This window comes from Echinops telfairi, unplaced genomic scaffold (assembly GCF_000313985.2).
Source record: "Echinops telfairi isolate 266 unplaced genomic scaffold, ASM31398v2 ScPeMD7_4;HRSCAF=17, whole genome shotgun sequence".
Classification (NCBI taxonomy): domain Eukaryota; kingdom Metazoa; phylum Chordata; class Mammalia; order Afrosoricida; family Tenrecidae; genus Echinops; species Echinops telfairi.
This window is the reverse complement of record NW_022103900.1, coordinates 21,835,853-21,854,778: the sequence shown is the minus strand read 5'-3', so window position 1 is coordinate 21,854,778 and position 18,926 is coordinate 21,835,853. Positions and strand designations below refer to the sequence as shown.

General features: G+C 35.5%; 1 protein-coding gene across 6 annotated transcripts in view; it reads left to right on the top strand.

The window, feature by feature from the left end:
* GALNT13 (polypeptide N-acetylgalactosaminyltransferase 13) overlaps positions 1–18,926 on the top strand; it is a 594,009-nt gene that overhangs the window by 223,217 nt on the left and 351,866 nt on the right. For all 6 annotated transcript variants that reach the window (XR_006680924.1, XM_004703815.2, XM_045299235.1 and 3 more), the window contains exon 3: positions 2,023–2,191. Coding sequence is in view for 5 of the 6 variants with exons in the window: in XM_004703815.2 (XP_004703872.1) it covers positions 2,023–2,191 (169 nt within the window). In the remaining variant the exon portion in view is untranslated. The remainder of the gene's footprint in view (positions 1–2,022; positions 2,192–18,926) is intronic.

Genomic DNA, 18,926 nt, shown 5'->3' with positions numbered 1-18,926 from the left:
TTTGTTTAAAAGCACAATAAACACTAGAGATGGAAGATACACTACTGACTATCAAAGTCATTCTTTCACGAAGAGCACAAATTAACCCCAGCCGACTCTGACAATTGCATCTAATTTTAGGGTTAATTACCACTATTAACTGCTTCTTCCATAAATTAAGTGACATATGCTTACTTATCATTTTTCTGCCATTATTTCCTTTTTAAAAATGAAGGCGTTATTAATGGTGATATAGCGGGTTATCTGCTGGGAGCTAACAGAAAGTCAGCAGTTCAAACCCACCAGCAGCTCCGGGGAAGAAAGATGGCTTTCTCCTTCTGTGACGATGTGTAGTCTCAGAAATGCAAAGAAATCTCAGTTTTCTTCTGTCCTGTCAGGTTGCTGTGAGTTAGAAGCAACTCTGTGGCATTAAGTGGATGTGAGAGAGACTTTCTTAATATAAAAATCTTTTAAATGTTTCAAGTTCTGATACATATTCATTTTTTTAATTTTCCACTTCTTCCCATTTTTTCTGTATTTTGGAAGATTTCTAGGCTAATCCTCTATCCCTTAACCATATCTGCAGGTATTTAGAAATGCCTATACTCTCATAATTTGACTCATGGCATTGGGAAGTTATGTGAAGAAAAATCAAATGGATAATCAATTGTATATTAGTACACTCTTGATATTCTATAACTATGAATACCAAATCAGAGAACAGTTTAATTAGTATATCCAATTGTAGCTTTTAGCTATATTCTTATATTATTAAAACATCTGCATTTTTACTAAATGCTATCATGTACAAGGAGCCTTGCTGGCACAGTGGTAAAAGTACTCAACTGTCAAGTGATGGGTCTACACTTTGAACCCACCAGCCGCTCCATGGGGAGGAGATGCAGCAGTTTGCTTCCATGAAGATTAATGACCTCGACAATCACATTGAGCAGGGTGACTCTGTGGTAGGGTGTCAGGAGGAGTCAGCATCGACTCCAGGGTGATAGATTTGGTTTGAGTATCACTTATAATGTATGAATTGTTTTCACACACATTATCATTAAGTTTTGTTAAAATAATTTTAAATGTAGGCTGGATCCAAATATTCCTTCCTATTTACATCTTTGGAAATGGAGGGTAGTCATTTTCATATGTTGGTTGCGATCAAGGTCCCTTCTACTCATAATGTTCATGGTCAGTTCATCTTCCAGTTCATGTTCCGTAGAGATCTATAGGGTTTTAATGAACTCAGTTTGGGAAATAGACTCTTCAATTCCCCCCCTTATCTTTCTCAGTCTGGGGTGTTTACTGAAACCTGTTGACAATAAGTGATTCTGGAATAATGACAGCAATGCACAGGCCACTGAAGTATTGCAAATTTACTAAACTTTGGATGAGTCAGGACAAGAATTGCATTTCCCCCCCATTTTATCCTCATTATCACTTTAAGGGCAAATTAAAGGAACCCCGGGAGAACTATAGTTAAGATCTTGGCTGCTAACTAAAAGGTCTTTAGGAGAAATATGTGAAATCTTTCTGGGAACTAAAAACGTATTTGCTGCCGTGGACTTGAATCCACCACGAAAACCCTATGGGACAGCCCTGTTCTGTTCTATCAGCCACTACGGATCAGAACAGAGCCTTGACGGCAATGGGTGAAAGGAGAAATTGGAGCACAACATATATTGGTAATCTTTGAAAAGTACTTTTTTATTTGAAACCGTTTGTTCTGGCTAGTGCAAAATTTTATGACTAAGTTATGGAACACGTAAACAAACAATTCAGGTTTTGGTATTTTGTATTAATTATTAAATTTCACTAATTGATCAGATCATATGCATTAACTACAAAGGCATCATTGATATAATAAATTAAATGGTCTCTATTGTATGTTTTATAAATAAGCAATCAAACTAGCCTGAAGATATTAATAAATAAATATGCAAAATATTACTTCAGAATTGAACTCAAGGCATGAGTTTATTTATCCAGTTCATTATCTCTATGTTTGCATACGTGTGTGTACCTGTGTGTGTTTTACAGCGGTTATTTCAAGGAACCAGGAAGGACCGGGAGAGATGGGAAAAGCTGTGCTGATCCCTAAAGATGACCAGGAGAAAATGAAAGAACTGTTCAAAATCAACCAGTTCAACCTCATGGCCAGTGATTTGATCGCCCTGAACAGAAGTCTGCCGGATGTAAGATTAGAAGGGTGAGTTTGAAAGTGTTATTTGACTTTATATTTTGGCAGTCCCTATATTTCAAAGTATTTCAGAACATTGGCTAATTCACTTTAATTGCAATTCTAGAACTATACTGTTGTGAATATGATATTAAGGAAATATGGTGCAGGCATGAGAAATATGGACTTTGGTTTTTCTCTCTCTGACAGAGAAAATACGTGACTTGCGAAAAGTTGCAGAATGCTTAGGTCCAGTAAGGTTTTCATCATGAGCTGTTTTTGTTTTACTTTGCCTCATCTTGCCCAGAACAGAGCAAACCTGCTATTTGATAGATAATTTGCTTGCTTACATAGAAAGTTTTATATACTTTGATATGAAAAATCTGTCTGCTTTGCTATTGCAGTATAAAAATTGCCATTGCTTCCTTGATTTTTTTGGAACTTTAGAATTCATTTATTAAGGGTTCTAGCAATTTATCCAGCTATTTATAATTAGAATGCTAAGTTATCATCCATAGAAGAAATATTCACTTTGAAATAATAATTCTGCAGAAAAAATGATGTTGAAAAATATAACTGTGTCTGATTAATGGTAAACTATGCTCTAGATAGATGGCCATATTTTGAATAGATGTAATAAAACTAAAAAGAAAATTAGTGGCAGTTTTGCCATCCTAGTATTTATTTAGTCCCTATAAAGCAAACTCAACATTAACAAAATATTGCCTTGGTATTTTTGAAAAGCTCTAAGTTTAAAGACATATTCCAACATGTATTTCTCTATAAATAGAAGTTATTCATATAGAAATAATGATTTTTTTTATACATAGTAAATCATAAGTTATATAAATATATCATACACTTACACCTCTATAGTACAATATTGCATTGTTAGTGTAGTGATATTGCCATCATATTTACTAAATTTAATCTTAACATTTTCTTTAGGAAATACTTCAAGTAAGACCAAATAAGAATACCCAAAATATTTTGAGATTCATTTTGCCAGAAGGCTCATTCTGTAGTTAAGTAACTCTTTCTTCACACTGTTCATTGTAAGTTATTGCAACATCTTTTTCCACAAGATTACAAATAACTACATGTTATAGACAATTTAAGTCCCCAGTAAATGATCAAAACTTTACATTTAAAATTTTTGCATCCCAAGTACCACATGTAATTTAATGTCTGATATGCTCATATGTGTATAGGTTTGTTTGTATCTATGCAAACAATTGTTATTTTATGCGCATATCTTCGAAATAACTTCTAGCATTTTATTTTATTTTATTTTTTTACTTCTAGCATTTTAGATGCTAACATTTATCATGTTAGAATGCTACATTCATTACTTTCTTTTATATGACAAGTTGTAATGCAATTAATAAAGCTGATTGTAAAGTATTCAGGAAACATATATAAACAATACTTCTGAATTTTAAAAGATATTGATTTAAAACTATGAGAATGTAAACAAATTAAATTTTATACCAGCTCTGGGATTTTCACAGTAAAACTTGCTTTAGTAGAGAGCCAGGGCTTAAAACAACACATTCATTGAGCAGTCACTTCAAAGGTTTGTGACCAATGATATATCTCCTTTTTTGGAATCACATAGCATATTAATTACCTGAGCACTTAAAGTTTATACTGTGGGACACCTGAAAAATTTTAAATGGAATATACAAGTCACTTAATAGAAAAGGTATATAAAACATCAGATTTAATTTGGTTATTATTGCTTCAACTGTGAGATATAACAAGTATTCCATAAGATATTTGTGAAATAAGTCATTGTAAATTTTATGTTTATATTCTATCATAGTGTACACTATTAGCAAGGATGCAGAAATGCCATTCAAAATTCCTAGACAAATCATAAAGTGTGTGTGAGGTTCATCAGGGACATTTGCAAGTCATCGTAATATTCACTTGCGTGATTGCCTGGAAACAAATAATGTAGAACAATGTCCCATGAATCAGAACTCTACATTGTCATTTAAAAGATGTTGAAATATGCTAGCACTTATTTGATCTAGAAAACATAGTTTTTTAGTTTTAGCACTATCTTTTATAGTTTATTTTGCATAGTTATATTTAATAAATATATATTATTACACTAGACTAATTGATGGCATATATATAAATATGAAATATAGTATCCACTAATAAGAAACAAACTCATTGCATCTAATTGATTCCAACTCATAGCAACCCTACGAATAATTGTTTAAGAAATAGATCTAATTGATTTTGTTGGAAATTTTGAGTTGCTATGTAAGAAGTATCTGAATTGCTAAGCAGTTAGTTCATTCAAACATCTGGCTATATTTAACTTTAAGATACCCTTAAACTGGTTTGACTCTTGGGGAAATCATCCAAATATTTTCTTTCTTTCTTTTTTTTTTACATCCAAATATTTTCATGTTATGCTTGCCTCAACGTAAATCTACAAATATTTAAGATATGTTTAGAGAGCTAACTCTGAATAAAGATTCCATGTTTTCTTTGACTGGAGACTAGATAAACATAGCTCTTCTTGGAGGCGACTGTGAGAAAACAGGAAAATGGATAATAGACTGATCATCCCTAAGGAAGTTTAAAATAATCTACTTAATGTAGTTTTCTTGTTGATATATGTGATGCATTTATATGATAATTATTTCAGAGGCATAAAATCATTGTATCACAGACCACCATAGTGTTTGGATCCTTTTGGTAAAAGCAGGATTGGAGACCTTCATAAACTACTTACTTTTTTCAAGGGCTTCCATCACTGGTATTTTTGTTGTAGTCTGTTTATTTGTACAATACAGTACTAGAAAGGTGTAACTAATTTCTTCCTCTACATATCTTGCAAGCAAAAAAAAAGCAGAATTGTTATAAAATTCTGTGTGATTCAGAACTTTGAGAAAATTTTAAAAATGGATAATTACATCAGCATTTAGGGTTTTGTTATCATGTGTTCAGTTTTTTAGCTTTTGTAAATTTTGGTATAGTTTGTATTTTAGGAAAGATGATTTAAATGCTTCTGTTTTCAGCAAGTAAGTAAATACTCAGAAACATTAATTTATTTTGGTTTTTTAATGTTATGTTCAGTGAGAAAATGAGAGGAGAAAGAAGTTAATAAACTAAAGAAACACATTCAGAGATACTAAAGACGTATTTTTGAATACTTATTATATACCAAAGGCTGTTCAACATGAACAAAACTAAGTCTTTTCCCCCAGGTTCACTGAATTTGGAACAAATAAAAGAGCTAAAGTGTGGAGAATAGAGCAGAAAGAGAGAGCCTCTTTGAGAAACTCACATTAAAAAAGGCTTGAATAGACATTAGCCATTCAAGAGTCCTGGTGGCACCATGGGATAAGCATTGGGCTGTTAACTTAAAGGTCGGCGGCTCAAACCTACCAGGTGCTGTTTATGGGCACTGTACCTTGGCAACAAATGGATAGCACTGGGTTTGATTTTAGTTCATTAAAATATTAAAATTGCTAATTATTTATATAGTGAGCTGCTAACTATTGACCCTGTTCCTAGAGCAGAGGTTAGAAATATAACCAACTAAGAAAGAATTCTGATGGTACAATGGATAAAGCATTTGGCTGCTAACTGAAAGGCCAATGGTTCAAACACACCAGATGCCTCCCAGAAGAAAGGAGGAGCATTTCATTTGCTTCAGTAAATATGTACAACCTATAGACTCTCTGGGGAAGTTATATGAGTAAGAATTGATTCGATTTCAAGGAATTTTGGGGGGGCATTGGGGGGAACCCACCAAGAGGTGCCTTAATAAAAGGCCTGATGGTAAGCTTCTGAGAAGTCGCAGCCGTGGAAGCCCTGTGCACTATTGTTTTCCTCTGCTGTCATGGGTCTCCGTGCGTCAGAATCTACTGGAGAAAAATGGGTTTGGGTTGATAGATATAAATGTCATAAAGATATTAAAACAACTGTACAAACATTAAGCAAGTGTATGGACACACATATATATGTATTATTTAAAGGAATTACTGAATTTTCTAAATACAACTGTAAATTGCATTTTTGAAATTTTATAAAATTATTTATTTTCCTAAGATATATATTTTTAAAATTCATAGATGTGTAAAAATACCTTATAAGATATTCTTATACATAAGCCAAAAGAGATCTTGGCAGATGATGATAGCCCTTTCTTGTATGCTTTTGTGGAAGTAGATAAAGCAATATAATCATGATCATTATTAATTGGGTATGCACATAATTTTACTCCATTAAATGCTAAACAAAATAATGGAATTAAGAAGAAATGTGGAGATATGTTTGAACAATAGGAGAAAATCTTTAGACATGTAGTCCAGATTCAGGATGCAAATCTAACTCTCTAGTTGAATCTCATGCAAGTCATTAATTTCCCAGGACCCTGTAGTGACTCAAAAAAATAAAATAAAAATCTATTTATAGGGTCCTGGGATGAGCCTACTGTGAATCCCCATGCTCATTGGCTTGAATCTGTAATAGCTTAAAAATGAGATGGTGAGCATTGTGAAAGGATTTTAGCAACTGTATTCAGGAAAGGATGTAAAGTTTTAGAATTTTATTTCATTACAGACCCAACGTGAATTTATAGTAAACTTTTCATATTCTCTACTTTCTATTAGATTGAGGTCTCAGTTTTGTCTGACTCTTGTTGCTGGATCCCTGGTTGGTGCCTGCTCTCAGCATATACGGGGAAACTGGGAGGGAAGGAAATGCAAACATAGTAATGGGACTGATGATTACCTGGGGACCCACAGTGGTAGGGAGGAGAGGATGGGGAATCCACCTCAATGAATAAAAGGGAAAAACTAGATTCCAAAGTTGATTGTGAAGTGATTGCACAGCATTTCTTGATATGATTGAACCATTGGATTGTATATGTTAATTATAACTACAAAAGACTTTTAAAGAAATCAGATGATACATGAAAAGAAAAGAAAAAACATAAGAAATCAAGGAGTTGCCCTGATTTCCTAGTGAAATTATACATATGTAAAACATTTGGGGCTCTCCCTAACTATTATATTATTAATAAGTTGAATTATCTTTAAGCATCGAGTTCTTTTTTTGTTCTAAGAGAAAAGTATTAAGCAATTGCCTTTTCCTTTTAACGTTTGCAATTCTAATTGTATACCAAGGTAACAGTATTTAATGGCTCAATATGAATTTTAAAAAGTTATGTACAATTAACGCAAAACTCGAATTTTCTTTAGCATTTACTTGTATTCAGACATTTGATAACACTTCAAGCTCTAGTATTGAGTGGTTTGAAGGTTCTAATTCAGTTGGCATTTAAATATATTTCATCAGAAAGAGATGAGAAAATAGAAAATGTATGTTATGTATTTATATCCTAGACTAAATACACGCTATTTATGTAAGCACACTTCCAAGCTGATAAAGTGAAAAAGACAAACAGTCCTCCACTGTTTACAGAAAAGGGTCTTAACAGACAGATATTGAATGAGTTGATCTGAAAGGACATAGTTTATTTACTATATAAAATACTAATAGACCAATATATTTTATATATTTTCTAGCTTGAACCTCATAAGCGCACCTGTCTTTTCATATGCATTACCTTTCCATAAATTAAAATATGATAAATGTAGCATGGGTTTCAAAGGACAATGGAAAATGAGAATGTCAATTGGATTTCTGATCTCTGTTCCACATCTTTCCTTTTTAATTTTAGAAGTATAATGTATGCTAAAATGTTTTCCAGCAAAGATAATCTTGCTTCTATAATACATTGACTTATGTAATGTATCCTTGTGTATGGTAGAATTCCCTACCCAATATATAGGTGCAAACATGCCTCTTTTATTGTGCTTCGCTTTATTGTGTTTTGCAGATATTGTCTTTTTTACAAAGCAAAGATTTGTGGCAGCCCTGTATTGAACACAAGTTTACTGGTGCTTTTTCTCCAACAATATGTGTTCACTTTGTGACTCTGTGTCACATTTTGGTAATTCTCACAATATATCAAACTTTTTCATAATACTATTGAAAACTTAGTAGACTACCAGAGCCAACCTTCTGCCACCTGCTTCATCCATGGCACCATTGGGGCTCTTTAGCAGACCACAGTGTAAGCTAAACGTGAACTTGACATGCACTGGGAAAGCCACATTACGTGTGAGTGGCTTTCTTGTTTTGTCAGCTCTGTTGTCACTTTTTGGCACTGAAGTTGCAACATTACTGAGGTACACCTGTCATATGATAGAATGTCTCTCTGTATGAGTGCCTGAATGTGAAGGGAAAGGTAGTGATATATTACTGTTGCCTTTTGTTAATAGTATTGCTGAACTATTTAACTTTTATTTTAAATGTGATAGGAGTCAGACATATCTAGGTAGGGTTTTGGTTTTTTTTCAGAAAAAAATGTGTGTAGCATTGTCTGTCAACATAACAACATACTTTACAACTTCATTTATATTTGAACTTTCCCTAACACTCCTCACATAATTTTCTGACATTATTATTATGAATTTTTTGCAATGTTTACCTTCCCCTGAAGTTGCCACTTAGTGACCAGTTTTTAGTCACAGCCTCATCTTACAGCACACAAAAATTATTATTTCATGTGTTCAGCATTTATCACGATTTCATTGTGAATTCATGAAAACCAAGAGAACAAATAAGAATATTACATGTACAAGATTTGATTTATCTACAACACTATGGCACATGTCAGCGTGAATTCAGAAATACAATGTGTAAGCCAGGCTTTATAGAACGGTTGTGTGTGGATCCAGGCTTAGACAAAACATTTTTACACAGGAGAGCAAAAAAAAATGTATAAATGATAAACTATCAATGGATTGAGTAGTAGTTTAAACGTTAAATACAAATTTGATTATCTGAAATGTAAACTCCCACCTAAATTGCAATTTTAAAATGTTAAAAAAGAAGAAGAAAGAAAAGAAAAAGTATGAGGAGCCACCAACAGACCTAGTGGCAGAGGCACTGGAAGCACCCAAGGGTGCAGCGGGAAGGCTCTGGAACAGTGCACAGGAGCCTTGCCAAGACTGGTCCCATAGCTGGAGTGCTTGCTGGCCCCTGGAGGAAGAGGCCAAGGGACCATGTGGTTGAGAAATGGAGAAACCGAATGACATGCCGACCAGAATGACTATGAAGAGGACAAGAGAACTTTATCCTCACCACTTTGAAGCCCTTTCCTCTTAGCTATCCTAATACACCTTAGTCATCCTAATACACCCCAGAATTATGAGGCACAGAGGGAAGAAAACATGTGAGAGCTGTGTGCTGAGGGGCCAGCTAGTTCTCGTTAGAGGAAGGGCAATAATAGTACTGGGTTAGAATATGAATTATAGATAGACATTGATATGTAGCCTTGTTGTTATTTCATCTGTCCTCCCAAGGGCTTCAGGAGCTCTGGTGGCATTGTGGGTTAGGTGTTCGGCTGCTAACCATGAGGTTGGTGGTTTAAATCCGCCAGCCACGCTTTAGGAGAAAGATAGGGCTATCGACTCCTGGAAAGATGTATAAAGTCACTAAGAGTCAACAGAAGGAACACTGGTGGTGTAGTGGGTTCAGCATTGGGCAGCGAACCTCAAGGTCAGTTCAAGGCCACCAGGTGGTACAAAGGAGACAGCGCACCGGTGGGTTTGAACTCTCAGTCTCGTGATTTGCAGTCCATCATGTCCCCATATGTCAGCAGAGCAGCTTAGTTCACACTCTGATGACTGTTAATGTTTGCTTGTATGTCTAATATATTCTTGGTTTTGTGTTTTTTGATTCTATATGACTTGAAACAAAATTGCTTATTTTTATCCGCATTGAAAATCAGATCGCATAATAAAATATGTGAAAGTTCTTGTTTTTAAAAAGTATAGATTTTTTTTAAAGAAAGGAAAATATAGACGTGTTGGACAGTTTAAGAATGGGAAAGCTGATACATATAGATAAGGAGCATAGGCAGTATTTGGAAGAAACCACACAAGTGGAGTGAAGAATTGTAACTAATCATTCCACATTATAGGCTGTGTTAGACTGATTCTCAGGAGAAGCAAAAGCAGTGGAATTTGTATGTGTATTCATATAGAAAGAGATTTATATCAAGAAATGGTTCACATAGTTGTAGAAGTGAAATGCAGTACTGTACATTCAATTCCATGTGTCAGATGGAAGCTGGGGGCTTCTAATTACTGTGCTGCAGCCAATGAGAGAGACACAGGAAGCAGAATCAGGAAGCCACAGACTGGTGAATGCAGAGGCTGAATGAATTTGAGGTCAGTCAACTGAATCCAAAGTCACCATTCAGTGGAAGGCACTCAGAACCCATGGGTGATCTAACAGGATGTTGAAGGATGAGTTGCAGGACACAGATGGATCAGAAGTGAGCTTATTTCCCACAGTGTCAGTCAAATGTGGCTGCCTCCTGAAGGAAGCCTCCCATCAGTTGCATAAAGATTGTGCACAAAGTAAGGTGGTCATTCTTCCCACAACTGCTTGGCTGCTGCACAGAAGATCCCTTCATGGAGTTGACCACACTATGTTAGGTAACATCATGGGAGCGTTTTGGCGCACCCAATTTGACAAGAAACCTAACTCTCACATAGGCCTAGAGAGGATGACAGTGAACCCCCAAAACAAGATTTCTTCCTTTTCAACATGACTAGGCAGATGGCTCTGTGGCATAGTAGATTTTGTTCATTATTATTTTTAAAGATTTTCTTATTGATTGTCATAAAAAATAAAAATAAGGGAAGTCTAGGTTTAATGAGACCCTATAGTTGCTGTTACATTCATTTAGATATATGAAGACAAGAGAGTAGAGGGTAGTTTCATCAGAAAGAACATACTATGCATATGTTGACTTAAACTGAGTGATGAACAGGTGACTGAGTTTTTAATCACATGTGTGTGTATGTGCATTGTGTGTGTGTGTTTTAATCTGAAGTAGATAGTGCTCAGGAAGGACTTGCAAATAAAGATGATCCAAAATACATTTTGAAGTGGCATTTCAAAATTAATAACTGACTGGATATAAGAAGATTCTTAGTCTTCAAAAGATTCTAATTCAAATTTGGTTAACTCAGATATTAGTATTATTGCTATTAGATTGCACACACACAAACCACATACACATATGAAAAAATAAAGTCAGACACACAGAGATAGTATGCTTAAATATTACATTTAATCTGGGTAGTAAAATTCATTCCATGTGTGAGCACATTGCATAAACCAATGCATGATAGAAATTATTATCATTTGCAGACATTTTTATCACTCTATGAAAGTTGTAGTAACTCCCAAATTAAGAGAACATTTGGGAAACAAACCAGAGATCTAATTAATATTCTCTTTTCCTAGTTCTCCTTTGTGAGATCAATGCTAGATTTATCTAAATCATGTTGCCATAAGTATAAAATGAATCTATGCAATTTGTTTAAGCTATAATATTGTTATAATTCACCGTTTAAATGTACGTCTTTTGAGTATAGAATTTATAGTTTTTTCCTGTCTACATGAATGAATAATTTAAAAAATAGAGATTGTGTCCTAACAGATATATGCAAATTGGTTATGTTTTAGAGAGCATACACTACCACTATTGTGCAGAGGAGGGGAAGCAGACATGAGAAGAATATATGACTACCGTGAGAAATTCTCCCTGAATTCCTCTTATTATGGACGGATATTTTCTGCACACATATCAATGTCTTAAGGGAAGGCTAAATTGTTCTAATGACAAATTGCAATGGTATTTTCAGGGAAAATTGTATTTCATAGTTAATATAGTTTTAACTCATAGCAGTTAGGACATTGATTTATTGATATGGGAAATGTTGGCATATGTAAAAATTCTAATTTCAGAATATAATTGAAACCCTCATGATTTGCAAAGTCTCTTTTTAGAAGGCAATGCACTTTGTGAATAGTAATTGCCCTAAAAGAAAACATTTAGGGTTTGAAATTTAATTTTGATAACTTTGTTGCACTAAACCTATCAAACATGGTGTCAAAAATAGATATGGATAATTTGGTCCACTGTAAATCCAACTTGGAAAACTAAACTCTTATGCATTGACTTACATCCTACAAAAATATGTGTCGGCTTATTAAACCATGGTTCTTGGTATTATGCAATTATCCTCGATTTTGTGATCTGATCTAATTATCCCACGTGCTCTAAATCCCAAACTCTGTGATATAAATTCACAACTCTTCTGTCAGTTTATCATATTTTGGTGGTTTTGTATTGCTTTGAGGGTGCAAGCTAGGCCAGCAGTATCTCAAATACAAGCAGGGCCATTCATCTTGAGTAAGTTTCAGTGGAACTTCCACACTAAAAAAGACAATGAAGAAAGGCCTGTAGATCCACTTTTAAAAAAAAGAAAAAATCATTGATGACCTTATGAATCGGTTTGCCTGACAGTGTGGGAAGATGACCCCTTTCCTTTGGAAGGCACTTGAGTTACAGCTAGAACAATTACCTCCTTGAACTATCTCCATACTCACTGCCAATGAGGTGATTCCAATTCACAGTGACATGGACCTTAAATGACTAGGATGGAGGAGAGCTCTCTATATCTTCATTAGCTGATATGGTAGGACTCAAATATTTAAACAAAAAGCTGTAAATGTACAAAGTATGAAGCTAGGAAAATTGGAAGTTGTAATAAATGAAAAGATGTGCATTAAGAGTGATAACCTAGGCATTAATGAACTAAAATGGACTGACATTAATCATCTTGAATTGGACAATCATATGGTTTTCTATGCTGGAATGACAAATTAAAAAGGAATAGTGTTATACTGATTGATAGAAAGAATTCAAGGTTTATGCTAAAATATAGTAATTTATTAATAGGGTAATATCTATAGGTCCATATTGAAAACCAGTTAATAACATAGTATGCATATATAGAATTAAAATAAAGGGAAAGTAACCTGAAGTAGACAGTGCTCAGGGAGGACTTGTTCAAATATGCTAATTGTTCAAATTTACGCACCAACCTCTAAAACAAAGATGAATGAATTTCAACATTTACCAACTTTTACAAACTGAAATTGATCAAACATGCAATCATGATGCACTGATAATTGTGACTGATTGGAATGCAAAAGTTGGAAGGAAAGAAAGAAAAAGGGTTAGGCGGTGGAATATATGGCCTTGGTTATCGAAAGGATGCTGCCGAAGCAAGGTAGATTTTGTAAGGTCAGCATCACAACCTGTGCACATACCAATTTTCAGCAATGCAGACAACTAGCTACTTGGAACTCGCTGGATAGAATATCCAGGAATCAAATCCACAACATCTGTGGACAGAGGCAAGGGAGAAGATGCGATAAAGTGAAATTTTTTACTATAGCTCTTCTCCCTATGTTTCTTTCATTCCCACCAGATGATTAGGTAGATGTATAATACTGACAGAAAGGTTGATCAGCTTAATTGCCACAATTCTGCTACAAGGATAAACTGTGGCCCAGGGAAGAGAGACACCACTCTGGACCAGTACAAGTGGATCACACTGGAGATCTCCACCTGACGTGGCAGAGCACAAGGCCCGAGGTTTAGGAAAGGAGACCAGGAGATGGAACAGAGAAGTAGCATCAAAACTACGAGACTGTGAGGCAGAAAATTGGACTGGCTTCCTGGCTTACAAAGGTAGAGACCAAGAGACCACATGGTTGAGAGGGTTATTAGTAGATAAAGACTTGGCTACTGGTTGAGAAAGGTGTTGCTGTGGACCAGTCACTGTATTGATCATTAATCCTGGCTTGTACTGACCTGTTAATTCCCCCCCAAATACCCATTAATTATGTTTTCTTTGTCAGAAGCTTTAACCAAATCTTCGAGAGATAAAATAAGATTTTTCATTATTTCAGTGAATTAAAGAACTTCTCAAGACTCCATTTGAGGCTTTGAACCCTAATTACTCCAGGCCAGATTGAACACTAATTACTCCAGGTCAGGATATTACACATGAAGACAGCAAAAGGCTATTTAAAAAGTAGGAAAGGAAGGACAAAATGGATATCAGATTAAAAAAAACAACAACAACTAACCTAATTGGCAGTAGATGTACAGGAGCTAACATGAAAGAAGAGATAATAAAATTAAAAAGCTCAACAGAAGATTTCACAAGACAGCTTGATAAGGCAAAGTAAACTATTATAATGAAATCTGCATAAAAAAGCAGGAGTTAGAAAACCAAAAAGAAAGAACATGCTCGATGTTTTCAAGGTGGATGAAACGAAGAAAAATTCAAATCTCCAGTTGTTTGATTAAAGGATAATCTGAAAATAGACATTGATCAATGTGGGAGGCATCAACATAAGATGGAAGGAATACACAGGGTGACTGTAGTAAAATGAGTCCATGTTCAACCATTTCAAAAGACACTTTATGTTAAAACTGATGGTACTGAAGCGCTTGATGAAAAATATGGCTCTAGGAATTGACGGAATGCCAATTCAGGTGTTCAAAATATGAACACGGTGCTGGAGGTGCTTGTTCATCTAGGTCAGTGGTTCTCAACCTGTGGGTCACATCCCCTTTTGGGGTCAAATGACCTTTTCACAGGGATTGCCAATTCATAACAGTAACAAAATCACAGTTATGCAGTAGCAGCGAAAATAATTTTATGGTTGGGGGTCATCACATCATGAGGAACTGTATTAGAGGGTCTTGGCATTAGGAAGGTTGAGAACCACTGATCTATGTCAAGGCATTTGGAAGACCACTACTTGGCTAAATAACTGGAAAAAAACATTCATTCATATTTAAAAGAAAAATGATCTGACAGTATGGGTGTGGGAGTTATTGAACTATTTCATTACTATCACACACATAAAACACTAATAAAGATAATTAGCATATGGTTCCAGCAGTACTTCTGCAAGGATCATAGCAAACTATGAATAACAATATAAAGAATGGGAATCCTAGACCACCTCATTGTACTCAAGGGAACCTTCATATAGACCAGCAGTCTGTTCTTTGAACAGAACACAGGGTTGCTGTGTGGTTTAAAATTTAAAAAGCACTATGTCAAGGTTGTAAACTTACAGAATATTTGTTTAATCTGTTTACTGAACAAGTCATCTTAGAAACTAGATGCTATGAAGCACTTAGCAACAAGACTGAAGGATGAAAAATTAACAACCGCAATTTTGATGGCTGAAAGCAAAGAGGATTTGAAGTACTACCTGATGAAAATCAAAGTTGACAACCTTCAATATACACAGGGACCACCATCTTTACAACTTTTTATGAATCCACAGTCAACGTCCATGGAAGCAGGAGTGCCTGGGTCCTTCTGTTTGTCCTTCCTACTGAGCTGTGCTTGTGATAGAAATAATGTAATTGGGTGGCTTTTAAAAACACACATCAGTTTAGGAGGCTAGCAGTCCACATTCAGGGCTCCATCTCTAAGGGAAGGTTTAAGTTAAGGCTGTTCCTATTCCAAACACATGCTGGGCCTCTATGTTGAAAGGTGTTTATTGCATTGTGCAAATCTGCAAAAGATATTTTTTAAGGTGTTACAAAAGCAAAGATGTCACTTTGAAGACAAAGGTGCACCTGATCCAAGCCATGATTTTTCACTTGCTCATACATGTGCTAAAGCTGGGCAATGAAGAATGAAAGCTGAAGAAAACACGATGCATTTGAATTGTAGTTTTGGCAAAGAATATCACGGATGCCATGGGCTGCAAGAAGATGGAACGAATCTTTCTTGGTAGAAGAGTAAGAATGAAAATGCTCCTTCAAAGTGAGGATGTCAAGAATTGGTCTCCTGTGTTTTGGATTTATAACAGGAGACACCAGTCACTGGAGAAGCACATCATGCTTGGTACAGGGTTGTTGAAAAGATTGAAGACCTTTAATAAGATGAATTGGCACAGGGGCTGTGACAGGGACACACACATAGACACAATTGTGAAGACGACAGCAGATGGAGCAGTGTTTGGTCCCTAAGTAGGATTGCTATAAGTCTGATGAATTTGATGGCACCGAATAATTTGATGTTAATAAAGTAGACTTAAAGACAGGTTTGTTAATGAGGAAGGGCACAACTGCATGATTGGGTTGTACAGATAAGATTGGCTCCTTTACCACCAAGAAAAGGAGTAGTGTGTCCTTTAGACCCAGATATTTTTGCTGAGAAGCTCTGCACACACTAGAAGATTGAGTCCAAGAAACATGGAGAACTGCAATGAATGCTATTCCACAGGGGTTGACGGGAGAAAAGAATCTTCTCTCAGAGACAACAGGATAATCAGCCTTCCCCACAATGTAGAAGATGGAATTTGGACTGCTAGCCTCCTAAACTGTGAGAAAATACATTATGTTTTATAAAGCCATCCAATCATGGTGTTTCTATTATAACAATGTCAAATAGCTAGGACAGGCACATATATAATGATTATAGTTTTGGTAAAAATACATGCATAACTTATATGTTTCCCTATACATTTATTTATTGCATTTCAGTGTCTTATTTTTTCAACAAGGAAATGAATTCTTTTGTTCATTTTATGTCTTCTTCATGACTAGTATATATATGTATTATTAGTACAATGTCATTGGAAGATTTCTGATCATTTTTACATAATAGGATAGTCTATGAGGTGGTACCCCCTCAAAAAACAGATTTTTTTTCAAAGCTATATATATATTTTTTTTACAAAACAACCTTATCACCTTCAAAGTACTCTCCATTACACTTAAAACATTTGTCAAATCTGCAATTCCCTTCTTGGAAACATTTTTCAAACTCAGATGTTTGGGTGGCTGACAGCACCTCTCTTATTTTTTTGTCATCAAATCTCTGTCCTTTCATGTCCCTCTTCATTCACAAAACAAAAGAGAAGTCACATTGAGTGACGTTAGGTGAGTAATGTGCGTGGATGTCTTTTGCCCAAAACCGGTGCACTGAGATGGCTGCATGAGCAGGTGCATTGTCGTGATGGCCAAACCAGTCCCCATCTGCCACTAATCAGACTTTTATTGTTGCACACTGACACGCTATCGTTTCAAAACCTCTAAGTGGAAAGCTTGATTAACAGTCTGACCTGGTGGAACAAACTCCAAATGCACTGTGAGTCAATGCTTTCATCCATTTGGGAAGCTGATGGACATCCAGAACGCTGTTTGTCATCAGTCGACATGTCACCCTTTTGATCTGAGAAAACCACTCTTCCACCTGAGGTTTTCCCATTGCGCTGCCCTTGTCAGCTGTGTTCAACATCACAACAGTTTCTAAGGCATTTTCCCCAAGCAGGAAACAAAAGTTCACAGCTGCACCCTGTTCCTTTAAATCAGCCAACACAAAAATATGAAGTTTCAGCAAAACTGCTTTTATGGAAAATTCACTGTGACCAGAGAGAGCCTTCCCAGGTGACACCACAGGGTGCACTTAAGCTGATGAGTTGCTTGATGCTTGCCTAACAGGAAAAAATGCATACTAAGACAGCTCCTCTCCACCCAATGCAATGTTGGTATGGGGTGGGGGGGGGGCTGTATCCTCTTGTATTTCCTTTCAGAAATTCAAATGTAAAGACTGCAATAAAGTAACTATTTTATCATCATACTATGCAAGATGGTATTGAATTTTACAATGTAAATTATTAGATAAAATTAATTTTCAATAGTACTTAATGTGAGCCTTTTGACTAGTATTTAGTGATGATATTATAAGTAAGTATAACACAGTTTTATGTTTGCAAGTGTATAAAACATAAATGAACATTGGTGGGTAATTATTGGACTGCTTATGGAAAGGTCACAGGTTCAAATTCACTAGCTTTTCCATGGAGAAAGACGAGGCTGTCTGCTTCCATAAAGATTTAAAGCCTCAGAAATCCGTATGTAGACTCAGAATTGACTCGATGGCAGTAGGTGAGCGAGTAAACATTAACTAGGAAAGTTATTTTCCCCAGACATAATTATTAACATGAATTAATAAATCACCTGATAATGGTTAGTGTAGCTATTAGACCACATGTATTGAATGTTTACAATGTGGACAAGATTGTATTAAGTAGCTACCTTCCTGCATTATCTCTTGGGACTCTCCGTAAAGGTGTCCCATGTTTTACAGAAGAGGAAACATATCTAAAGGGATTGAGGAATTATCCAGGTTCAAGCAGTCAAAATTTTAATTTAGGGAGTCTATCTCCAAGTATGTGCTTTCACTAACTCCGGAACATCAATATGGAATAAAAGTGGACAGAGACAAAATTGAGTTATGTGACTAATATCTTAAAAGAAAAGATGTTGCGTGGTAGATGTTGAACGATGGGTGACATCTGTCTCAGATGTAAGGAAGAAAGCAGAGTTTCCAGGCAGGAAGAGTGCTGGAGAAGATGCAGAAAGTTATATGATTATATGGGGGTTTGAAAACACAGATTATAATAATGAGTTTACTTAGAATAATGCTGTACTGTCATGCTGGCTTATATTAAACACCAGCTGTAATCTCAAGCAGACCTCTAAGGTGTTGGTCACCAATTATTTCTATTTCTTGTATAGTGTCTTTTCTATCTTATAAGTGATCACTTCATAATTATAATATTTTTTCATTCCTTATAAAGTTGCTCTCTAATTGTCACTATCGGTTAATAATCTTGTGCCATTGAGCTAAGCAGGAGCAAATAAAAGAAAATGCCTACTGGTGCCACTGTGACATCTTCCCACTGAGATGCACTAGTGCCACTGTGACATCTTCCCACTGAGATGCACTAGTGCCACTGTGACATCTTCCCACTG